We start from the raw sequence: 26,341 nt of genomic DNA on the forward strand, positions 1-26,341 counted from the left end.
CTTATTACTGAGGATGGAAGGATCGTGAGAAGACTGATTTTTCTGTGATACCGTCGTTGAAGATGTCTGCCGGGTCAGACACACTGTAGCACCGAGCTGTTGGCAGCTGGACCGTAATATATATGCAACCAGAAGTAAGACAGAAGGGATGAGAACGTGGATAATTTTAGGTCACCCTTTCCCTGGCGAGCTTCATCACCTCAACTTTTGTTTTAATTCTGCAGCACACCGACAGCCTGTTCGCTCTCACACTTAGAGGTACATAATCATCACACTCTCATTTCCCCAATAGCTGAGAAAGTTTAAGGAATCTGAGCATACTGTGATCGGCAAAGCTATCTACTGACACTATGGCGATTCTGAACCACTTACATGTGCCATTCTGTATAGGTAATGCACTGTTATAGGCTGCAATACAACAAATATAAGCGTATATACCTTTTACAATCTGTATATGCATCATCTCAAAGCTTAACATCTCAAAGCTCCATGCTTGTTCTCTCTTCGGTTGGTTGTTTTTAATCATGAACACCAGTTTTGTTTCAGTGATCTGGATTTTGGTCACACTGGTTTTTAAGTTCTCAGATGTGCTCACGGCTCAAACTCGAGGAGGATTCTGAGCGATTGTGTCAAAAGTGGCTCCATGAGAGATTGTCATCGAAAGGTATATTCTAGATGGCGATAAATCTATACAGTAGGATATTGGTAGCTTTAATCGGTCTCAAAAATGGCTCAGGAAAACAAAATCAATCAATAAAAATCTGAATACTTGAAACTGATGTTCCAACTAGAATTAAACATCCCTTAAAATCCTGTCCCCACCGTGTCTAATCTAAACCCTATCTGAATAAGCTATTATGGTTTCCTCAGGTCAAGCTTGCTCAGATGAGGCACTTCAGTATTTCACCCTGCATTACAGTGTGAGACTTGTTGGCTACTCACGCAACATGGGGCTCGATGTGAACTTTAAACCCTTTACCAAAATACGGACTATGTAGAGCACCGGGCATAGGATCCCATCTCAAGTGGAGAAAGAAACACAAACCAGAATATGAAAAAAAAGAAAACAAAAGAATTAGAAAACTTAACAACAGGTATCTGTGGTTGTTGTAAGTGCTATTTCCCTCTCCCCAACCCTCAGTCAAACCCCACCCGCTGCCCCAAAAGGTCCTGTGATGCTAGTCGCTCCTGAACTCCTCTTCAATTTCTGGGAGGTTCTTTTTTTCTCTCCTCAGGGTCTCGGTCAGCGGCCTGGCGCTGCTCGGGGACTCCAGGTTCTTGGGCTCATTGGTGCGGTAGCTGCCCTTCTGCTGATACGCATACACGTAGATGCTGTACAGGCCTCCGAAGAGCAGCAGCAGCGCCAGGATGACAATGACTAAGGGATAAAAATAGCACAATCAGAGTTAATCTGCAACACAATGAGGAGAAAGAGAGAAGTGCTACGAGAAATACTGATGAGGAGCAGGCACTGTTTGACTGAATTTTTGATGCTACATTATTACATTATATGAGCCATCTGGTGAATTTAGGGCTGATTATATCAATAATGATTAAGTCCAGTCCAAAAAACTTCCTGCCTCTAACTTCCAAGTTTCTAACAGGAAGTCAGTCCAAACTGCAAAGTACAGCTACATCAGAAATGACTGAATACTACACTCTGTATTTCTGCAACATCTTTGGGGCTATGTGCTTTAGTATTTAGCATGTATTAGCCCAGAATTTCACCTGCCATTGACACTGAGTGCCCAGCACTATTTGCAAAGTATTTGTCTTTTTCTGATCAGGAAGGGCCAATTCTGGTTGTTCTTTATGTCTGTTCAGCCGAGGCATCACTGCTCACGCAACCAAGCTTTTTCTTTTTATTCTTTTATGTTCATTTTGCCTGTTTCTATTGCACCTTTTCTCGCATGCAGCTCAAGGTGCTGTAGAGGAGGGAAGGCAGCGAAGCATAACAATGGTATGAAAAGAAAAGACAGAAGAGCGGCAGTATTGCAACAGCACGGGAGAACAACATGTACACATAACAGATGATAAAAGACAGAAAAACAATTACTGAAAATTAACTTACTGGGAGTGCTCGTAACAGAATACCACATTACCGTTTCCATATTTTTTTTGTTAATAAATATTGTCAAAACTTACAAAAGGCTCTCTGGACAGGAAGGAGATTGTTGTCTTGTGGCCTGAGAGGTCTTGAGAGCATAATCTAATAAACTGTGGAACCAGGCAGATCTTTTTGTCCTGGATGGTACCCATTCTGCTGTATTTTTTAATTAGCTGCTGTCTAAGCCTGAGTTTCTACCAACAGACGATGGTCTGAATGGTAAAAGATAATTCGATTTTTAAAAGGTCAAGTCAGCATAAAAAATGACTCCTAGAGAGGAAGACCATGACTCTAAGCATCCACAGACCAGCTGCCTGTGAGCTTCGGCACCTACAGCCACAGTTATTGTTCAGTAGCTCAAGCCGTTGCTTTACAACAAAGGGTAGAGTTAATGTCCCCCCTGCGCTTGCTTGGGTTTCCTGTCACAGTCCAACAAAAGCAGGTCAGGTGAACTGCTGCCTGCAGGTGTGTGTTTGTTTGTCAGTCACTGCGTTGCTACTGTGTAATGGACTGGACAAAAGCTGGTGTGTTCTGCACATCGCCTTGTTGTTGTTCTGAAAAAACATAATAAATGTTGCTCCAGGACCATCATTGCAACTGACCATCATGTTTGAAATGTCAGAGCTTTGCAAAAGGGTGTATTTTAACCCAAGTCACGTTTTGCTAAACTTAACCAAGCAATTTTCGTTACTTAAACCTTATCAAATAGCAACAGAAAACTGAAAAGACGTTATTAAATCTAATCCTCTCTGTTGGAGAGGCTTAACAGGAGGCTTTTCTCACATATTTTGAGACTGCCTCAAATTACAAATTTATTGGGAGAGGGTAAAAAAGACAATACGAGAAATTCTGAATCTAGAGAAACCAATTGAACCACATCAGTTGATTCTAGGCAATCAATCTCTAAGGGGGTCGGAAAAAAATAAACTGTACATGCTCAGAGTTCTTGTGTTAATATCCGATAAAATGACCCAGAGACTAAAGGACATGAACGGTAAGGAGAACAAGAAACTTGTACTCCGGTATGGCGTCCTTTTAATATGTTGCCGGTCACAAGGTAGAGCCAACTGTGTGTTTTTCTGGGGCCGTAACAATATTTTCACAAATGAAAATTAAAAAGAAATGGAAAATAATAAGCGAACTGTAAAAGTATAAGTGTAAAAATAATAATTCAGTCACAATGGCTTGCTCCAGATGGAGACTTTGTGGCTTTAAGTCGAAATGAAACCCTGGAACAACACAGCGTCAGATACACAGTGTTTCCTAACCTCTGCTAATGCATGCTTGGAAACACCACAGCCCCTCAGGATCATACCCTCATAAATGGCTATAGAGAATGGATCGATGCTGCTGCAGAGATATACTGCACTGAACGCAGAGCTTAGAGCAGTAAGGAAGCAAAAATGTTATTCAAAGTGCTGTTGTCACGAGATAAATGGAGGAAAAACATATGTCTTCAATGTCCCCAGAATTTGTCCAGCAGCACAAGTGACGATTATGTTTTATCAACGACATTTAAAACAAGTGGTGTCATTTCTCAGTCGTAACCATTTTATGCTGAGCAATATATCAGACAGGGATGGTGTCTGATAACCAGGGGGGACGATCATTGGGATGTCTGAGTGGTGCACAGATCTTAAATGACATCCTGATGTCCTGCATTAGCATAATACTTCTGAATCTGAATGATCTATTAAGCTGAAGCGTCTACCAATGATGAACAGTAAGCTGGAGTCACACAGACTAAATATAGCTGATCCGGTGGAGGTCTCAGACAGCGACAGGGCAGAGAGTCTCTGCCGCAGTTTAATCCTGAGACTCCAGCCTCTCCTGCTCAGCAGAGGGACCTGCTCTAATTTTTCCCATCATCTGTAATACTGTGCTGCAAAAACTGCTGTTCTGGTCTCAGCACTCAACATGTCCCCTTGTAATAAAGTGCAGAGTTATCGTTGGGATAAAATAGATGAGGAAGTATATTAAATATTGATGTTTCCCAGAAATCCATATGTAGACAGAGAAAAACTCATTTGTCATACTTCGGACTCAGTTTCATGTTTTCATTTTGATGTTCTCATTTCTGTGTAGGCAGTTTTTTGATATAATGGCTCCATTATTTCCTCTCAAAATGACGAATTACATCAAAATGAATGAACATAAAATCCATGCTGATATATTTACTATGTTACATTTCCCCAGAAAACAAAACCTGAAGGACGGGGGTCGCAGGTTGGGAAACTAACAAAGCACTGCACAAAACACAAAAGGGTCAAAGCAAACTGTACCCTTGGTGTCTAAAAGGTGGTGATTCTGATTCTATCAAAATGATAGACGAACAAAAAACATTGGACCCAAAAACCAAAGGTGACGTGGGAGTCACTGATCAGGGGGGGGGACAAAATGTATGGAAAATGACCAAAAGAAAGAAATCTCACACACACTCAACCCAGATTTTCACCCAAACAGAAAATGCAGAAAGCCAACTGATGGAGTTGACTCCTTGAAAACACAAAAACCAACTGAGCAGCTGACTGATTGCAGCCAGCTGAGGGAGAACATCACAGGTGCACCCAGTAGCTTCTGACTACCTGTGACCTAGATCTTGAGAAATCCCTGTTAACATCAGGACCTTGGGGAACCTCTGATCTGTCCATAACAACTAACATTTCTAACTAATGGCGTAGGCAGCTTTCATAATTTTAATTACACTAAAATATAACTTTTTTTATTTCCCTTCTCTTTCTTTCCGTTGTCTCTGCAGTATGATTTTGGGGATTGTTTTTTGTCACTAAGTGAATAGAGGCTCATTATAAATATCTATTTCAGGATATTGTATAAAAATAACATTTAAAAGTGACTGATCATTTCTAATATTAGTTTATAAACTGTGTCTTGATCAGAGACAGATAGATCTATTCTACTTTCATTTCACTCATATACTAAAGTAGATTAAAAAGATAATCTGATCTTCCGTATCATGATAATAAAGCATGAGACGTGTCTGGCTGTGTATTTTTCTATAAGTATGTTTTGTCCCACATGTAATAAATTTGAGCCTGCAGTCAGACGCTTGAATAACACTCAAAAGCCCACGTTGGACTCTGACAACCCTGCTCTAATTTAGGATTAGAGGATTTCAGGAAAAAAGGAGAGAGAATTTCAAACGCCTGATTTGTGTCATCTGGGACGGGAGGGAAATAAAACAGAAATGAGGGAGAGGAGCAGTGCTTCAAAGTCGACTGAATAAACCGCTAAATGTCACATTACTGGTCTCATTTTTGACTGCAGCCATTGAGAAACATTGGCGGTATTGTGTATACACTGCAACGTCTCAAGAGAAAAACATTTAATCTTACCTGTTATCCAAAATAGTCCTAGGTCATCATGGATATAAAAATACTCTGAAATGAAGAGGTACACAAGTAAGTGGATGAACACAAAGTCATATTTCTCCTTTTATACTGATGCATTATGGGACATATAAACTCACCTATGCCAGTAAACCACGGGTCTACCTCCCACGGTACGTAACCCAGGACAGGAGGGAAGGCGCCACAGTTGGACTCAGAGACGTAGCCTTGCGTCGTCACCGGAGGGTCTGTTTCATTTGGACGGAAGAAGGCCTTTAAAGGAGCGTAGACGTTGTATCTCACCCCAGATATGCAGCCGATGAAGCCTGGAGCATTGTGCCTCTGGATGTCATAGTCGATGTCACCAACCTCTGGAAGAGCAGAAAGAAACATCAACAAGGTTCCCACTTAAAATATTAAATGTATTAATGGTTGTTTATTTAATAGGATCCAAATCACCTGAGCTCTAAACCCCAGTTAGTCCTAATGGGGTCCATATTAAAAACATACATTAAACATAAAATAACAATAATGTACACATTTTGCAGCCTGTATGATGCTGTTCCTGACAGCAAATAAATACTTTAGGCTACATGTTGTCATCAACAAGTGGGAAATAAAATATTTACCCATCACTCTGCCCATGAACATGGATTTTGGAGAATCAAATCTGGCATCCTCCACCAAGGTTATCTTTTCCACGATAGGCTCCATGTAATCCACCTGAGGGCAAGGCAAGATTTCAAAATAAAATAAAGGCTATATATTTACAACCAAAGGAAATAGCTAGCCTGTACAAAGGTCACAAAACCCACATTGTGAGCTGAGTTAGGTGCTAGTGGGCAGAATTTGTTTCCTCTAGATCCAAGCTAGTTTCCAGTATTTCCAGTCTTTATGCTCAGCTAAGCTAACTGCCTACAGGCTCCAGCTACACATAGTATGAAAGTGGTATCAGTCTTCTTATCTAACACAGCATATTCTCAAAAATGTCAAACCTTTCCTCTAAGATATGTTGAAATGTGTGGATCCCCTTGTTATTTTAAGAAAAGTAGGCCCTACATCGGAATGGTTTGTTATTTGCACATTTTATTACCTACTAGTCTATGTTTCTTCAAGACATAATTCATTACTTCGGTGAGTTTATACATACATAAAACAGAATAAAAAACAACAAACCACAGATCAGAGTTTACACAGTGACAGCAGTGAGAGCATGAACCTGTGTTTTGATGGTTCTGTTGTGTCTGGTTATGTTGATATAGTGGGGGTATCCATCTGCCAGGTTTCGGTGCGTCAGCTGGTACTTGTGTGTTATGAGCCCCAGTTTATACCTCAGATCTACACTTCCTGTGGGGATAAAAGAAATCAATGACATCAACCGCATATACTGTTTTGATACATGCATTACATCATCTCCTGAGGTCATTTTAATGAGATTCTGCAGATCTAATCTGTGGATAAAATAAATCTGCTTCCTTACAAATGTAATTCTGCTTCACAAATTTCTAGATTTCATGTTTCTGAGCTTCTCCTACCGTCAGTCTTAAGGATGATGGCGATGTAGTCCTGGACAAAGGAGCTGATGTAGAGCAACACAGCTGGCGTGTGAACTGTGCTGAAGCTGAACTCTATGTCATCCGCTGTGTCGTTGTAGCCGAGGCTGAAGTTGTCGTAGTGCGGGTCGATCCAGTTGGCCCACGCTGCTTCGTCTGATATAGGCTTCTTTCGTATGTTGTATCTCAGCCACGAGCCAATCTCAAAGTAAGCTCCGATGTCTGAGGAAAGATCATTGTGGAATTACAGCAGTTTCAAAGTAAAGCTGCGGATGATGTCAGTTGGCTTTTGAAAAAAGTCTAATGAAAAATGCATGAACTCACCTTTATGGCAGTAGAAGCCATCAAAAGCTGTGTTGTTACAGTCACAAGTGTAAGAAGCGTAGCCCTCTATACACTGGCCGTCGTTTCGACATGGTATGGTAGCATTGAGACACTGTCCTGTACAGTTCCTTCTTATACCCTGTTCTTCATTTACTTTCCCCTCCAGATCAAGAGGAACACCGTTCAACCGTAACCCTCGAAGACACCCCAAGAAAGGTCTCAGGGTGCGGTTGGCTGCACCTAATACAAAGAATATTTTTATCAGTGGTATTTAATTTTTAGATTAAACGTTTTTATTAAATGTACTGTATGTCATGCAAGGTTTAAATACCAAATTTCCAAGTTTACCTCAAGGCACCTACCTACTAGGAGAGGATGTGTAAACTTCATAGTGACGAAGGTCTGACCTGGGAAACGCGTAACAGCCCAAGGCTGATAATCAACTTTGATCCGGGCCAGTTTCACATTAATCTCGGCTTGAACAAAGTGCCACTCGTTGTCATTGAGCGGCACAGGGGATTTCAGTGTTACATTGATGATGCCATCACCGACCATGAATAAAAACACAAGGTTATGGGTGGCTGTAAGAAGAAAGAAGACATAGAAAGGAAAAATTAAAAACTTCCAGTAATTCTTAGAGAAATCTCTAAATTGTATAAGGAGATAAGTCAGCTCACTATTCAGCTCTATTCGTATGAAGTTTCGGAGTTGGTCATCAGAGTTCTCCAAGAAGACGCCGTGGTCTCGATAGGTTTTGAAGTGGAAGGAGATGTCAGCACTGGAGCCAGGCGTGAAGGTGGGGAAGGTTATGTAGGTGGGCTTGACGAAGGCTATGGTGTTCCAGATGTTTCCTGTGGAAAACATCAAAATATAAAGTATATATATAAAGAAAAACAGCTCTCATCCCTCCAACATCAATGAACGGTGTGATATTAAAGCTCACTGTCGCCTTGGCAACGAAGGGGCCCAACGGTGAACTGTGCCTCTGAGCCGGTCCTGTTGGTGTCCCCGACCACCACCCTCCTCACAGGCAGATGGTCTCTGAAGTCCAAATAGCCCTTATCTGAGTACCTGAAAAGCCAGAGTGAGGATGCTAAGACTTCATCGTCATTGTTACAGATACAGACTAAACCTGCTCGCTGTATTCTTCTCTCACCATTGTCGATAGTCAGCATCGCAGTTGCACTGAAACTTGGGATCGGTGCAGGTTTGGTTGATGGCGCAGCCGCACTTTTGGACCTCTCTGAATGTTCCACCCCAGTAATAGTGACTCACATTGTCACGACCAATCCAGTAACCAAAAGGTCTTCCATCTGTTTTAAAAAAGAAATGGTGCATTTAAATGCAGAGTATCTAATATCTGCCGCTACGGGTAAAGATTTTATTGCGGATCGGGATAAAAACACTCATAAGTTGATCGTAAGTGATTTTCAGTATGTTTTAGTGGCATTTCTCTGGGTTTAAACATTGTTGGAAACATTTGGGATAATGCAAGTGCACAATTCAACAAAATGTATAACAAAGCTGTGGTCATTTTTAGACATTTTAATGCAGAAATGTTAGGTATGATATCTTTCAATTGTTCTCCATTAGCACACTGCTAATTTAATAAACTACCTGATCCTACTTACTGGGTGTGTTGAGAAGACGAGACTTGTAGCAGGAGTACTCGATCCACTGCTCACAGTACATGGAAGTGTTGGCGAGAGCAGTGACTTCATCCCAGGAGGCGTTCCAGTAGTTGACGTCTCCTATATACGGCCGGTCTATTGAACTCCCAGTCACCTTGGTACCTTCCACTCGGTCATGCAAAATCACTGTCCAAGCTTTGTATGCTGTGAAGAGGCATGACAGATATGGGTCACAGTGATTAATATTAAAAAAGGTGAGAGACGGAGTACTAGTTCAAACACACACATACAGGCACAGACAAAAACAGCTTGCCCAGGCTTGTTTTATAAACCCTTTAATTTCACATGGGACTTCAGCACATTTCTCATTACAGGAACATAATAACCTGACGTTTCTCTGTCTAACTTTTCATTAACAGCCTGCAGAGAATCAAAATAATACTGAACATGTTGCTGATGAAGCGGTTTTTTATCCATGACAGTGATTACTTACACTTCATTTTGCAGTACACTTCGAATGGCTTCAGCGGTCCACTGAGATCAGGATCGATGGTGTAGTTTCCAGACCAATACTTTCCACTGAGTCTGTACGCCTCACACGATTCTTTATAAACCGCTGTTCGAGGGGCGAGATGATTCATTTGTTATTATGAGGAAGATATCTAGAGTGGGCCAAGTGTTATTAACTGTAAAGAAACATCTATTAAGGTGATGAGAAGCACTTACACATGTGACACACTTCTCCTTTATAGCCTGTGTTCTCACACAGACAGATAAAGTCATCCCACGACTGGATGCATCTGCCTTCGTGTTCACATGGATTTGGAGAACATCTGTACACAAAAGATATTCTTATACTGAGTATTTTGATGTGACAAAGTGAGGCTGATGCAAGTGTGTAATTCTCTATTTTCTCTGTGTTATTTGTCTCTTGTTTAGAGCCCTTAGATAAGGTTTAACGAGGTAATGTTTTACGAGGTGATGAATGCCATCAGCCATTCAGAAGATGTCACTCTAAGGACTTACAATTCAAAACTAAATTCTTTATTAATATCTTGAATATGATCACGACACTCCACCATAAAAGAGCCAAGATGATCAAGAGATAATGAATCCTAATAAGAATGTGTGTATCTTTCAAGGACTATGACTATAATTGGTCACTTGCTCGACTCAAATGACTTGAGAAGATCGTTTTGAAGTGCTATAAATGTGTGTTGGTATTCATGAAATTATATGTGGATGCTTTCTGCCACATATTGTAAACAAGAAGACATTTCTTACCTGTCAGTGATGCCACATGTGCCCAACAACAGCTCAGCATAGCGCCCCCACTGTCGCTGCAGAATAATGTCGATATCAAGCTGTTCATTGTCTATGAATATATGCTGCATGCAACCATGGAAGCGGTTCAGCTTGGTCTCACACTTCCGAATTGTGTTATTGGTTTTGGGACAGCCTGCGAAGGAGGATGCAAATGCGTGAGTTGAACAGTCCATTGTTGTTTGAGGAGTTGTTTTCAGGTTTCTGTTTTAAATCATCCGCTCACCTCCAAAAAAGTAGCGGTCTCCTGTCCGAATTGTGAAAGGGTTAGTGATCTTCAGCGGGGACCCCTCCTCCTCATCAATTGTGAGTGTCAGCAGGTTGTCTCTGGCTGCCAAGTCCACTGAATGCCAGTAACCGTCATTTAGCCTGTATCCTAGAGATTGGAGAGATGCCTGTCATGTCACAATGCATCCAGAATTGACAGTGAAGTAAACCCTGACCCCAAAACAGGGATTGTCCAATGATAGCTTAGCAACCGCAACTGGGTGCAGCAGGTCTGTCAAGCTTTGGATTTCAATACTTGGCGAAGCAGCAAGGAACATAGAGCATGGAGTCCTAAAACCCGGAAGAAAGTGGCTAAATGAGAGTTAATCAAGCTGTCATACGTGACAAGGCTAAAAAATGCATAAAACCCACCTGCGGCAAACTGGAGTTTCTTCTTGCCAGGCTGGAATATAGTGACGTTGATCTGTCCCTCACTCAGGCCCAGCTCAAGGGCGCCCAGGTCATCCGCAAATCGTGTGAACATCAGCAGCCCCGTGTAGTCCCACGAGCGGAACTTGAACTTGACAAACATACGAGGCCTCCTGAAGAAGCCCGGGACCTGCAGGTAGTTGTTGGGCCCAGCAAAAGTCATCGGTTTGAGCAGAATGTCTCTGCAGGCATAATGCATCTTTTTCTGTGGGGAGAAAGACAAATAAGACCTTATCAGTAACTGTGAAAACAGACACAGCGATGTTATTACCGATAAGCCGTGTAATGGTTTGTGTGATGCCCCACCTTTCGCGGGATGCGGATTTCAGGCTCTTCTCTCTGAGCCTTGTCGATGATGTTGATGCCATTGATGAAGACGTTTTCAAGGCAGCCCCGGAAATTTGGTGTGGTGGGCAGGTGAGGCAAATTTTGCTCTATGACACCTCCTACATATAACTAGGAGAAAGAGATTAATGCACTCAATCATCGTCATTTACCAGGAAATTAATTCACATTGTAAATAAACACAAAAGTAAGACTTGAGCATTCAAATTAGCTCATTAGCTGGCTTGTAATGAATTAAAGAGCTTACAAGTTGCCCTCAAGTTGCAATTAAAATGCATTTAGAAGTCTCTCCCAAAGAAACATTCAGTAATTGTACTCAGCACGCAGCTCATTGATCATTTCCTTTGATTATCTGAGCAGTCGGTTTGTATATGATATTGCTGTAATTACACACACATGGATATGACCCGTACCTGCGTATCCAGATCCAGATGTATGAACTCTCCCTTGCAGATGCCTGTCACAGTCTGACTGTCCACTGTGAAGTTCACCTGTCGCCCAAAGCGCTTGATGGTGACATAGTGCCAGTGTAGATTATCAAGAAGGCTGCCAGCAGTCAGAGTGATTCGACCATCAACTTTGTGTATTATACTGCTTCCTGAAAACAGAGGGCAAGGACAGGAAGAAATATAACTAAATATAAATGCTCAGAGAGAATATGCTGAATTGTTATGCGATACTGAGATCTCCCCCTCAGACAACAGGCTTTATTTCAGGATCGAGAAAAGCCTGCTTCGTTCTGAGATTGATGCCACTGTCAATATTTTCTCTACAACAGGATCCCTTCCACAAATTTCATCTTTATGTCTTCCCCTGTGGTCCTGTCTTTATAATAAAGGTATGTCCAAAATATTCTCAGCTTTATTTATCCAACAAACAACTTCTTCAGCTGTACCTAGGCTGATGTGCAGGTAAAGACGGCCTCTCTTGAGCTCCAGGGTGAAGAGATCTCCTTGAATCCCCTCACTGTGCAGCAGCAGGCCATCCTGCTCCAGAGTCTTGAAGTTTATGGCAATATGGTCCTGAAGTGTACGGGATCTCTTTTCTGGGTACATGTAGACCACTGAGTCATCCCCGTTGTACTGTAGCACGTAGGAATCTGCAGAGAACATTTTTAAAATGGATTCACTTTTTCCAGAAATTACTTCAGAGGATTTAAGATATTGTTCAAACTTTACGTGAGGTGTTCATGCAGTTATACAGTCTTATGTAGCACTTAGTGAGGTTTTAAAGATTATATGAGTAAACGATACGTAGCACATCTCCTTTAGCTCTTCAAATGTGTTGGCATTCGCTCTGATCTTCCTGAGTATGAATCAGGTGATACCGAGCTTAGTCATTTATTAACTAAGAACATATTGTAGCATATCTGGCACTTACATTTACTGGCATATTACCAAATATGATTAAGCATCCAGATTGTAAAAAGTCCCTGGATGTGAATCAGAGGCAGTAAATCCCTGTGGAGCATCATCCATCAGTTATTTTTACCATAAGAGCAACCAAACAGCTCTAGCCTCACGCCGATCTTCCCTCCATTCTCTGTGTTCCACGCCAGAGGAAGCAGACGGATGTGTTTGGCAGTAAAGGCGTAATGGAAGACATTCCTCTTCACCTGATAATAATTCCAGTTCCCAGGCAGCGTCTGCAAACAGATTACACCGAGTAAGCGGGGGGAGAGTTATTGAGTCACTGCAATGCTGTTAACGCCTTATTAAGGGACTGAAGATGAACTGATGATGAGATTAGCTTTGTCAGTATTGAGAGAGATAATATGCTGCGCTGTCTTTGTTTCTCTGGCAGTGACAATGAGATATAATGGAACACCCACTGACTGGAGAATCGGCTGTAAAGATTACGTTGACTAGTTAATCCTCGCCTCATCCCTGTTATGGCCCTCACCCCCCCCCCAAACGTCATGGATCGTTGACACCTACGGAGTTTCCTCCTTTCATGATGTACGGCGTCCAGGAGTCCGGTCGGTCTCCATACAGCAGGGTGTACTTGGAGACCCAGTCATATGAGTTGAAGGTGCCCTGGGTGGCGATGGCCTGCAGCCGATACTTCCTGCCCAAGTCTACCTGCAGCCATGGCTGTTTGTCCCTGGGAGACGGGGACCAACCGCTGCTGCCTGAGGGGGAGAGAGAGGATTTGGAAGTTGACAGATACAGTTTGACAGAGATTGAACCATGACCAAAGCAATTGTGACATCAACTGAACCTGTAATTTATGGCAATGCTTATTAAATTCCAATCAAATTTGTGGTGGGAATACTAATGAGCAGGTGCTGTTTTGTCTGGACATGCTAATTAGCAAGGAAGTTAGAAGATTGCCCAACTAAATTTACATGGTTATAATTGTTCCCTCAATTATGTAGTCTGAGGTCCTGATTCCTCTGCTCAAGTGAAAGTAGACTTTAAATATATAGTGTTTAAGATCCCCAAAGAGTTTAAGGGCTCACCAAATCTGAGTGTGGCACACAGATACTGCTAGGGCCGGGTATCTAACTTTGATACTTTCAGAGCATGGGCCGAACTTCCTCAATTATATCGAGTATCGAAAATGATCTTGTCATTTGATACGAAATTTCAGTACCTAAGGAGTTAATCTTATCAGTTTTAGTAAGCCAATAAGCATGCAGCATGCTTGATGTGTCAAGATCTAATAGTGCTGGTGATTGGCTGTTTCGAGGCATGCAGGAAAAACACTAGCCACAAGACGGGGAATGTAATTTTTTGTTAGAACGGATTTCCTAAAATTGGTCAAGGTAGTCAAGGTATCAGTATTGACTCAGATGTAACAATTAACTTAAATGTGACTGAGAACCTAAATAGACCAGAATCTATATTAATGTTACCTGTTACCCTTCTGCTTCTCGTGCCATGATAAGTTAACTGAGCAAATAGTAAGGTATGAATGGTAAATGGTGTGAAATAATGGATTAATTCAACACTACAATTAACTTACCATATAATTTGGCAAAATTGGCTGAGTAAAGAAAGTTATATCTGGAGGAGGCCAGGAAGGAGGAGGCATAGAGCCCAGAGACCAGCGGATCAACACATTCATCTGCAGGGATAATAACAAAAACACCAAGGTCAGGAGTTATTCAGAAGGACTTCTTCTCACACATCACATTCAGAATAATACAGTTCTGAGCAACACAACAAAAGACCGTCACAGCTGCACAGCCTGATAAGAGAAGACCATTACGAGTTTAATTAGAGGCTGGTGCATGCTCCATTAGACATAAAACTAAAATGTTGCTGGATCAATTCAATTAAATCCAAAGCGTAGCACAAACACATTAAGTCTTTCTGCCGGTAAAGGTATACAAATAGCGAGGTCACACATTCATAATCCACAGTCCCTAAATATCCTCCTCATAATGTGCTGGACCAAGGTTTATAAATCTAAAACTGTTCTGACATCTGAGAGTGCATCATCTTTGCATCTAAATTTCTTCACAAGTTGAGTGGAACTAGCTGGAAAAAGGTACTGATGACGCACACTTTCTCTTAGATCAACTGCTTTGAATGCCTTGCAGTTACACAACACCGCCTTCATATTTCAAGAGTTCAAAAATGGATCTGGTCTTGTGTTGTTCACTGTTGCCAAGACAGAATAAAAGCGATGCAGCATCGCACTTATATCTTTGTGGGTGGGTGCGCCTGTTGGTGCTTGCATGTCTTTAGATTTCTGTGTAATTCCTTCAAAGTAAATGCAGTTTCATGGGCAGGAAAGTCAGAGTGATTCTGCATGGGGGTTATGAGACTGATAGGGCCGTCACCCATCTGCTCAGGCTTGCTCTCCAGCCCACGGCTATTAAAACTGACCATAATTCTACCTAATCTTGCTTGTGTCACTGCTGAGGATAAATGCATGATGCCCTCACCTCGAGCTGCAAGAGAAACACTGTCTCATTTTAAGTGCCAAAGTATGCCTTTTAATACCCCTGGGAGATTTAATATAGATAGGCTCAAAATATAGATGGATCTTGTTTTATTTGAAAAGGAGGGTATTCAGATAGAAACAAATAAGGATGTTTACTCTGGGTGTGCACAGGACCAAATAAAATAAAAGTAAGGTCCAACCTGACCTTCGTCTTCCTCCTCCTTTATAACAGTAAAACCATCTCTAAACATTTGGAGTTGTTTACTGGTAAACAGGGGTCCTGGCATTGTAATCCCTGTTCTTACAGTCACAGAGGTCACAGAGCAGGGGAGAGAAGGCTGGAAACAGGACACATTAGCAGAATTAGTATGCAGGCTGCAGATGGAGCAAGACGAGGAGAGTGCTGCATAACAATCAAATTCTAAATAACTTTTCGAGTGATCACATCAAGAAGCGTTCATCCACTGCCTTTCACTACCTTAAATGACACATGAAACACACACAAGCCATTACACAGCACGGATTTACCATTTTCTCCCTCAGTTAGTCACAGGAGCGTGAGATGTGTCACCTTTCATGCAAGGACACACTGTACACTCAGGTGGAGGGGGCATGCTGAGCAAGGGAAACGTGACCTTGACTTTCTGCCTCTGTCGGCCTCCCTAAAAGCCTTTCTGACTCTTCCAGTTATCATACAGAAATCCCTCCTATGCTGCAGATGATCAATACACATCCCTGATGAGTCACTCCATTACTAAACTGTAGAGCCATTTCAAGTGATCCACTGGTCGAATGGCTATTCAAGCAAAAATATTTAGCAGCTTTGTGCAGCAGTTTCACAGCCAACTTCAAGTTCATTTGCAGCTAATGGCTTAATGTATATTGATTTGTTTTAATCCCTCTCTAAGTAGTTAAAGGAAAGGAATTTGACTTTAAATTTGGAGAGCAGCTCCGTCCCAGACCACAGCAGGTTAACCCAGGCCACTCTGACTGTCACGCACTCTACACCCCCAGCTATTCAATGTCTTGCTTCATTTCCCTGACTCTGAGACCACGCTCTTTATCTCCATCCCAGCTCAGAAAAGCATCCACTCTTCCCTGCTCTCTTGCACAGCATCCCATTACCTCATACTCTCCCTAATCATCATCTTGCTATTTTTTACTTCTCTACCTCTCTCTCCCCAAGTGGGCGTCGTCATGTTGCAGTAGCTAAAGTGTAAGGCTGCGCAGAGCATCCAGTCACCAGGTTTTCACCCGTCTCCCTGTGATCTTGCGTCCCCTCCCTTCTCTGCACCACACAGAGTAGTCTCTTCTCCATTTATCATTGCAGTGCTGTGGGGAACGGTGTGGCTGCGTAGAGCTCTAGCACCACGCTTGCTGAATCATCAGTCTGCTGTAAGAGTAGGCTGCTCTGTCTGGACTGACACATCATTAATGCTGGTTACATACAGTATGCAGAGAGGCGCCTCCTCTCGCTGTCACTCGCCAGTGATGCGTGGCAGCTGAGGATTCAGATGTGTGCAGCTGAATGTAGATGTCCACCAATATTATATCTTAAAACACTGCAAGGGAACAAAGGGGTTGCATGGCATGTTTAGCTAGGAACAGGGGTTTTAATAAATCATTCATACCCAGGCAGGCATCACAGTGGGTGGTGTCTGACTTCAGCCATGGATAAGAAAAAACAAAAAACAGTGCAGCACCTCAGGATCACATTCAGATTGAAATTCAGATCTCAAACAGCTTCACTGTGTTTCAGCTATGTTGACATACAGAACAAAATGTTCCTCTTTCGTAATATCAGTTCCCCTCACGTGGGCCGAACGCTCAATCTCCAGATGTTGGAATCCACAAAGCATGCAGAATCCTCCAATCCAAACACATAGACTGTACAGAGTCTCAGCTTCACCCAGAGCAGGGTCACGGTGCTCTGGGATCTGAGGCTCTTTTAATCAGGCATACTTCCTCTGTGCGCTTCAAAACAGCAGTTATACAGTCGGCCTGCAATAAAGCACAATCAGGATCTGCTACAAGCCGAGCCCACAGGCACTCACTCACTGGTTAGCATTCAGTGATCCAGTGAGGATTACAAGCTTCCACTCAATTCTCTCCTGTTCATTCACTTTTTAATTCTCTTACCACCACGGCAAGGCAGCACCATTCCCTCAGCAGCAAACCACGAGTGGGAGCTTCTAGTAATCAGCAGCAGCTGCAGCGTGAAATAAAACAAACCGTTTTTCATCATGAAAAACTTTATGTATCTTCAAATAATTACTCGATGTCAGACAGGAACATTTCCTCCCTATATTATCTTAACAGAGAAAGCTCAGAGAGGTGCATAAAGTGGATTTACTTACATTAACACCCAGTGCTGATAGTGTAAACGTGGATATGCTTTTGTTTTATACAGAATTAGGTGATAAGCTATGTTTGAAGGTGCACTATGGAGTTTGGGGAAAGAAATTAAAACTCAGAAAGTTAATACTTAAGAAAATAATACAAACTGGATGAATATCTCACAAGCAGTCCTCAAGGTAAACAAGGCCCACAATGAAGATTTTTCCTTAAAACGACATAGTGCACCTTTAATCCTCAGAAATAAATAGCCTACAGTAGAATTTGAGATTTCTAATTATCCAGAAGTTCCCTGATCTCCCATTCATATCAAAACTAATGAGTCATGCAGTGCGCTGTATGGGGTTAATAAACAGTGAGGACCCTCTGAGGTCATCCTGACACTGACATCACGCATAACGCGTATTAGTATGCATACAAGCTCTGTAAGAGAGATGGCACATTTTCCCTAAACCAATTTTAGCCCCCACCTCTGCCCAACTAAACCCAGCACATGACCGTCTCATTGATCCTGCAGTAATGGTTTCCCTGCCAGGTGCATTCGCCGCCCGTCGTGTGCAGCCTGCAGGGCTTCACGGACAGGTGTTGGCAACACAGGCTTCCCTAAAAAAAAAAGTACTGCAGTGGGCTGGTCCCGCTCAGGACGCTGAGCCCTGCTCGCCCCACCGCCACTTTATCAAGCGGGATTCTCAGCAACAACAACACACATTACCAAAGCGATTGGAGGACGATTACAGAAAGAAGTGAATATAGACTCTCGAGCAGCGTCGTGCTTTGCAAAGAAGTGGAGAGTTGAACGCACACGGTGCAGAAACTTGCGTGCCGGCTGAGAGGAGGCAAAGCACTGCAATGCAGACAGTTGAGCGCGGTGGGGATCGCCGTGCGCACCTTCTGCAGGACCGACGCCGCGTGCTTCTCCTTCTTTTATACTTTTCTTTCTGTGTGATCCCACAAAACAATGCCTCACTGAAAATTACAATAGCCGAGACAAGCAGTGAAATGTAATGGTCCGTGACTGGTTTTATCGTTGCCCTTCAAAGACACTCAACACCCCAGGCTACATTTGGCCCTCAAGTGGTATTTTCCACTTATCGTCACCGATTATCCTGCAACTTTTTTCTCAAGCAAAACAATATGCAGATAAGGCATGTAAACACACTTTGACATATTTTCATATCACCCTAGCAGCCGATAATAGATGAACAATTGCTGTTTCACAAGACTTACGTGATGAGCAATGTTGAAAACCCAAAAATAAGAGGCATATGCTCAGTATTTTGCAAGTCATCCTTCACTTAGGACACGTTTCTCCGCATAGGCTATGTTAATTGGATCGTAGATTGTTCTGCAGCATCCTCTCAACCCCCTTTAGCCCAACTTTAACTAGCGCAGCTCCAACTCCTCTTCCCGGGATCTCGGGTAGCCTCTACCGCAGCGGGGACGCGCATCGGATGCTGGTGATGATGCTGCGCTTCGCCGAGAGCGCGCACTTCTTCTTTTATATCCTTTTTTAAAATTGTTTTTTATTCACATGGCCGGCGTGTAAATGCTGTGGCTCCTGTGTGATAACTGTCGAGATATTTGCAAACGTGCTTAACTAGCAGAGAGCTGGTGGGCCGGGTCGGAGTGGGATTGTGATGGTCCCTCTGCAGGATGCGGAGGAGGGGAAAAACTTTTTCAGTCCGCTGCAGATCGGTTGTATTTTCCCAAGACACTTAAAAGAATAGGATGTTGTCCTCCAATTTCCACACGAGTCTTCTAGAGCTGGTCAGAAACAGTAACTTTCCATTTGAGCTGTGGATTATATCACAAATGCACTAAATATTCCTCTTGTCTTCTCTCCTGGCATCTCCTTTGGCACCCTTTTCTTGGCTGCCAGCTTCAGGAGTGAGGAGATGGTTAAGTAGTCTTTCTCTCCAGGAATGCAGATCTGCATCTGAGCTCCCCCCAAAAAGGAAGTCCTGTCTTGTATCAGCAGCAGAACCACAGAGAATGATAATGACAGCACAGCAAACCAGCAGGCTGCACTGTTCTGCCTGTCTGACCTTGTGCAGGTACTCAGTTCATGCCAGTGCATTCACAAACATGCCCAGAGCAGAACAGGTTACAGGATGATGATGCCAGCTGTGCCTGAATTCAGGCCCATCCCTGCACAAACACACACACACACACACACAGGGAAGATGGGGGAGGGACGAGACTGAGGCAGAGGGGTATTTGCAGCAATGGGTGGCACATTGACCACAAAATAAAAAGGCTTTGGGATTAAGAAGTGGGTTTATGGGACGGCTGTGTGTCAGTGATGATGCGAGAGATTGAATGCCCGGGCCAGCGTGGGATTTACCGTGTTTTCAATCAAATCAGATTGTCAGATTGTAAGCTCCCTGACGCTGTTTTTCCCCCCTGAAATACCATAAGAGTATAGAATTATATCTGCGGAGAGAAGACAATGGAGAATGACATGGGAGAGAGTAAAGTAGGACATCAAATCAGCAGGGGAAACTGGACACAGATGCGGCCCAGGCACCGCAGGAATAGATTTGGTGAGGTAATTTATCTCAATCACAGTGGAAATCAATTTATTCCTCAAGTGTGTTGGAAACTAGTGTGCAGTCGTCCATATTATTCCACAGATAAAGTCACTCAAACAAGGTGCAAGTGAATTTTTAAGTGTCCCACAGCTTGTATAAAGTTTATCACACACTAATTTGACATATTTTAAAGGTACAACAGCAAGAAAGATATGATAATTTTATTTTTTTCAGTGCATCTCCTTTGTTAGACTATCACACAACACAAAACAAACATTATCTCCTCATAGCTGCTGTCCTGTTGTCTTCAGATAACATGTGCAGCACACACAAACACATGCACAGCCTCTCCCACACACATATGAACCTAGCTTATGGATGTGAGCGTTGTGGCCAGGCAGCTGAATTACCATCTGTTTCCCCCATTGACCTTTTACATCTGACCTTATGGTAACCATAGAGACCAGATCCGGCCAGATGTATTAGGTTTTGATTGGGGTTTAAGTAATCATCTCAGGCTTGATAAACTGATTAACAAGAGACAGAATTCCCAGCAAAATATTATTCGCTAAACCTCATCCGCACAGTGTTTACTGCAAAATATGACCAAAATATGTCCAATCAGTCGTACAGTCCTCTTATTTTTCTTCAGTGAATAGTTTTGTAAATGATGAGAAATGATTCCACTTATTCGCAATGAAGGCTGACTTGTTTCAAAGTAAGACAAAACTTAAATGTCTCTAAAATATCTTTTAACAAAGGCAGAAAAACTCAATGAATTCACTTTATATTCATCTGTCACTTCACATCACTTAAGTAGTAATTAAAGGGAAATGTGAATTATAAGAGAAATCAACATTTTCTGCAAAATATGACTCAATTTGTACTAGAATTGCATTTTGCAGGCACAGCAGCAGTTTGAGAGTCCAAACCACAACTCACCACTAGATGTCAGGTAAAGCCCAGACTTGGATTTCCCCCACATGACGTCAGCTTGCATGATTTGACTGATATGCTGGTGTCCAACTCTCTCCCACAACCTATTCATCACTTAACTTTATTCTGCAGGTCTTAAGGGATGATTCATGCTGCCACAACTCATAAAATATGTACATAAATTATAAATGAATGAGCAAATGATCTCTGGGTTAATAAAATTGGTCTGACGGGACAATATGCCAGATAGTAATTGAAGACAAAAACACACATACTGAAAAAGGTCACCCTCTCCAATCTCATTTTAAATTACACATGCACAAACAAGCTCACAGGTTGAGACCCATGATGGCTTTGTTTCTCACAGGGATGTTTTTTTTTTTTTTTGGATCAGATTGTACTTTGGTCTGCCTCCATTAGCGTTGTGTGTATTTTCCATAGGGGTGCCACTTTACACTGCATAGGACATGTTGTGAGGGTACGATCATGAAACCACACATGGAATCGCGCACGTTCTCACACATAGACAATCACGACCGCGGGCACACAAACAAACTCCTACTTACAAACAGAGGTCATGTCACAAGTCACGCCCAGATGTTTCCAAGAGATAATGTTGCTGATCTGTTATCACGGTTGAGTGCTACTTGTCATGAAGATGGATGAAGGAATCTGCAAAGTTGGAGAGATGAGCACTGGCTTTATTTATGTGTATCTGATATGTCCAACACAAAACAGTCCTGAGGAGTGCTGACGACGGCTGGTTTGAAAATGTGTGTCAGAAACTCGGGAAATCAGCAAGATTGTACTCCAGTTGGACTTCATGACAGGTGTTTGTTTGGCCGCCACCTATGTGAACCTGATGTCCCTTCATACTGGTGTGTGAGCTGCTGTAAACAGGGTTATTTAAACAGCCTTCTCTCAGGTGTCCATGCACCGGTATGACCTCCTGCTGGTCAGGGCCAATCCCAGCAGAAAGTAAGCCCAGCAGGGGAGGCCCAGACTGGGATCCCACCTCTGAAGATCTCCCAACCAGTGTTAGCTCAACTGGTGTGTCCAGGACAGCTGCTACAACCTGTTCGACCTCTCACACCTTCATAGTGGGAACACACCAACCAATTCAACATAGAACGTGGACCAAAACCAACTAGTGGTGACTTCTAATGAGGATCTTATCTTAAAGGAATAGTTTTGACATTATGGAAGATGTGTTTATCTGTGGGGGGAAATACTAGCGAAATTTAACTCTGTCCAAACGTGACACCTACCAGCACCTCTGAAGCTCAATAGGATCTAGTTTGTTTAATCCATGCAAAAACTGAAGTGTTAGCACGACAGCTCATCATTTTCCTTGGGGTTATATGCAGTCAAGAGCGTTACTTTGTGTCGAAAAGTGGTGGTGACATAAGGGCTCAGAATATTTTTGTTTAAGTTGTCTTGAAATACAATGTCAGAGAGGAAAACTGAGAAGACATTAGAAACTACTTCACTGTAACCATACATACTGTAAAATCCAGTAGATAAGACACAATGATCTTGATATGTCTGCAAACCTCATTCTAGTTAGCTAGCTAGCTAACCAGTCCATATAGCACATTACATTTTACAATACATGCTGATCACATCTATTATCTTATTATCCAAAACCGTTTTCCTGGCTGGAAAACTTGCTGCTTGTCTTTGATACATTTATACAGTCATTTCAAAAAGTGTTGGGTACATGTCCCCAGTGTAAATAACACCTATATGACTTCCTGTGGTCTCCAATTGCCTGGCAACTGTCCTCGTTGACATGCCATTGTTCCGATGGCCCATTATTCTGAAATCCCAATAGTCTAAAAGATGTCCCATTGGACCACAAGCCCATTTGTCCAACAGCCCTTTGTCCTGAAAACAAACAGCCATTGCTCCAAAGGCCCATTTCACAGAAAATACACAGTTGTTAGTTCAGTGACTGCCATTACTCCTGAGATTTATGCTGCTTTGTCGAAAAATACCCGCGTATCGCGAATTGATAGCTCTAACAGTGACCTGCTTATCAAGATGTCGTCAGAAGCAGACCTCGTTAGGTAGCATGTATTAACCAAACACCGGCCCTCTCCTGTCCCCTGGTAAATTGGGGGTTTTGCCCTTAACAAATTATCTTTCTGGCCTTACAAGAAACAACATTCCCAAACCAACATACCAAATAAAAGTCAGGGCTTCACAGCAGTGCTCTTTTGTTTTGAGGATAACGGGCTGTTGGTCCAATGGGACATTTTTCGATCTTTCGAGGTTTCATAATAACCTTTGGAACAAATGGGCAGTTCTCCTGTTCCCAGTGTAGAAACACTGGTAAATTGTCATTTTCTACACAAATTAAACAAACAAGACCTAGCGTGAAAGCTGGTGGAAGTGAATTTGCGAGCTAATGCCTATTTTCTAGTCTTTGTGGTGAATTAAGCTGACTATTGTGCATTGTTCAGGCCTGACATGTCATTTGCCACCAGCAGCCCAGCCTAAAATACTCAGCGTTGGCACTTCTTGCCCGAACGTCTCAGGCCAAATCAGTATAATCTTTTCACTTCTTAACACTTTTCACTCTATTTTGTTGTTTGAATTCTAGTGTTTTCTTGTAATCTTGTTATTTGAGCATATCTTATTGTCTCTCTGTCTTTGACCAGTTTATTTTCTTGTAAAGCATTTTGTAACTTTGTGTTGAGGTCCACTGTAAAGGTGTAGAAGATGAAGCAATAAGAGATCAAAATTAATTTGGTTCATGATCCCATCCTGGTTAATGTCCTCCTTCCAGTTTAAAAAGTGAATCCTTTGGGTCTGCCTGTCAGTACAACAGTAGTGCATGTAAGCCGTCTGAGCTCTCATCAGATTCCACTTTCCTCTGTTAAAACAACCGAGTGATGCTTTTGTGTTGAAGTACAAGTTATGACGCCTATGCTTGTCACTATGCAGACTCTTAAATGCATTTTTAGCATTTATTCACAGAGGACACATAGAAGATATACGCTGAACGACAGCTCCACAAAGACAACAGCACTGACACCTGCATTAAGTTTCAATACCAACAACAGCTGCAGCCTAGTGGAGATGCATGGAGCTGAGACACTTTTGTTTCCCATGTTTGCTGCCAACATGAGCACACAGACACACACAGATGCAGAGCCGCAGCCAGTGACACACACACCGCTGGGTTGTGTGTCCCTCACGCAGCAGACAAGCCGCAGTTATTTAGTCTGCCTCCCAGTTTGTTTGCCCACTGTCTTCTCTCTTTTGTTGCTCTGCCTTGGGCTTTGTTTGATGTGAACTGCTGACTGTAGCAAATGACAGTTGCAGCTGGGAGAATGATGAGTGAGGACGAAAAGGGTCACGCCAAATGACAAATTATGAAGGTGGTCAGGTTGGATAAACAGCGGTGTTTCTGTGTTTGTGTTCAAAAAAGCAACAACTGAATGGTTCTCTTCATTCAGTTATTAGAGGACACTGGGAAGGGGCCAAAACGGACTTGGTTTCCTCACATGTGCAAGCAGGTCTAAAGCAATTGTTGAGGTCAATAGTTCTGCTGGCCCATTTCTACAGTGTACTGTGCTATGCACACACACACACACACACACACACTGAGATATCTGGCCAGACATCCAAACTGTGTCCTTCCCCTCCCCAGCTCAGCTCCTTGGAGTCGAGCTCCAGTAAAGTACCTTTGGCAGCGAGGCTACAGAACGGCTTGTTCTCTCAATGCCGGGCCCCGCTCCACCCACAGCCTGCTGCAGGTGGGGGCTGGGGCATCTGCAGGGCAATGTTCAGTGCAGCTAATGGAAGGGAGGCCTGATTCTTGAGTGTTTAAGGCCAGTTTACAATGATGTCATGTCGAAACCTTTATTCATGGGTGAAAAAGACTAAAATATACTCTTAAAATCAGAAACTCCTCTGCTGCCTCTGGTCAAAAAGAGAGAGAGATCATTAGTTGTGATGTGAGCAGTGTTGTAAAAAGAACACAATTCATACTTTTGCAAAAAGTGAGAGATCGTGCATGAAATCTACAAAGTAACTAGTGAATAAAGTTATCACATATAGTAAATGTAGTGGCACAATATTTGCCCCCAAAATGTCGTAGAGTGGAAGTATGTAATGTAGCAGGAAATGAAGATACCTCAAAATTGTACTTAAGTACTTAAGTACATGTACTGGGAGTGGATATTGCGCCTGATGATGAACCATTGGTGAACAAGCCACAGGCCAGGTGAGTTTTATGGTGTACAGTATGTGACTGAGGGTGTGTGTTTGGTGTAGGGGGAGGGTGCAGAAATAAAATACAGCCCTACTTCTTGCAGGGTTCACCCTCTGCATCCATGAATGTTGCTGTTGGAGGTCACGGCATATAGCAACGGCCTAGATCGAGTCCTGAAGGAAACATGAGACAACTCCCAGACAGGCGCTCACATACACACACAGTTTATACTGCAACATACATTTTCCTAAACACATTAAACTGACTTTGATGGGATACCTATTCTGGACCTGGAGTGAAGAGAAGTGTAGAAACATGTTTTCACTTTAAAGTGTGCATGTGTCTGCATGACTGACGTGTTATCAGAGATCAAATCACTGACTAATCTAGAAGGCAGAACGCAGCCTCTTTTATATGAAGTTCAATAAGTGTTTTTATCACCTTAATGCAAAAATCATTGGAGCATAAATGTCTAAAGGGAAAGTACTGGCATATCAACCAGTGCGTAAGTGTTGTTACTGGATGGTATTCACTTGGATTGTTTGGAGTTTGAATACCAGCAGCCTAAAATCTTTGTTGCATGTTACCTTCCTCTCTCTTTATCTGTCCTGTCTCTCTCTACTTTGATAAAGATGAAAATCCCTAAAAGACTTCATCTCCTTTGTACTCTCTCAAGTAACTATGAATAGCAGACTGCCATTGTGTGCAGTGTCACATTATGCTTGATGATTTCCTGCTGATATAAACACCGGATATTTTTGAACTTTTGAACCAAACTAATTAAAGTGTAAATAATGCAACAATTCAACAACATAAGTAATTATCCAGAAGATTAGCTTCCCATTCATTCCCCTGGTCGCTGGAGCCTTGGTTTTCTAGAGAGTTGTTCCTGTTTACAATAATGTTTTAAGTGTGGAAGATCACAGAAGACTGCAATTCTGTTTTAGGGTGGGTTTCCCTGTAAAGACACCCAGATACACACTTGCAAATTGGACCAAAGGAAGAGAAGTTTACTCAGTCGCTCTGCTGCCCAGACTGAGGTAAAGCAGTGGGCACTTTTTCCATATTCAGTAATTA

General features: G+C 42.5%; 1 protein-coding gene across 1 annotated transcript; it reads right to left on the bottom strand.

Annotated features, from left to right (window-relative positions):
- Nucleotides 1-1,178: 1,178 nt before the first annotated feature.
- Nucleotides 1,179-18,863, bottom strand: cntnap1 (contactin associated protein 1). The gene is made up of 24 exons (XM_073494657.1): nucleotides 18,803-18,863; nucleotides 14,294-14,395; nucleotides 13,264-13,457; nucleotides 12,818-12,971; nucleotides 12,222-12,425; nucleotides 11,740-11,924; nucleotides 11,288-11,437; nucleotides 10,925-11,186; nucleotides 10,512-10,661; nucleotides 10,247-10,421; nucleotides 9,689-9,795; nucleotides 9,456-9,578; nucleotides 8,963-9,166; nucleotides 8,488-8,644; nucleotides 8,275-8,402; nucleotides 8,009-8,182; nucleotides 7,694-7,912; nucleotides 7,332-7,571; nucleotides 6,990-7,229; nucleotides 6,674-6,801; nucleotides 6,084-6,177; nucleotides 5,595-5,825; nucleotides 5,461-5,505; nucleotides 1,179-1,378 (listed from the first exon to the last, which is right to left on the bottom strand). Exons 1-24 carry the CDS (start codon nucleotides 18,861-18,863, stop codon nucleotides 1,179-1,181), a joined length of 3,927 nt encoding a protein of 1,308 aa, XP_073350758.1.
- Nucleotides 18,864-26,341: the final 7,478 nt, after the last annotated feature.

The sequence above is a fragment of the Pagrus major genome, chromosome 23, assembly GCF_040436345.1.
Source record: "Pagrus major chromosome 23, Pma_NU_1.0".
Classification (NCBI taxonomy): domain Eukaryota; kingdom Metazoa; phylum Chordata; class Actinopteri; order Spariformes; family Sparidae; genus Pagrus; species Pagrus major.

Excerpts from the sequence above, each read along its gene's own strand:
- cntnap1 (XM_073494657.1), bottom strand. The coding sequence starts at position 18,863 with ATGACTTGCAAAATACTGAGCATATGCCTCTTATTTTTGGGTTTTCAA. Across the intron at positions 14,396-18,802 it reads TTTTCAACATTGCTCATCAC|ATGAATGTGTTGATCCGCTG; the intron begins GTAAGTCTTGTG and ends TTATCCCTGCAG. Across the intron at positions 8,183-8,274 it reads CCTTCGTTGCCAAGGCGACA|GAAACATCTGGAACACCATA; the intron begins GTGAGCTTTAAT and ends TGTTTTCCACAG.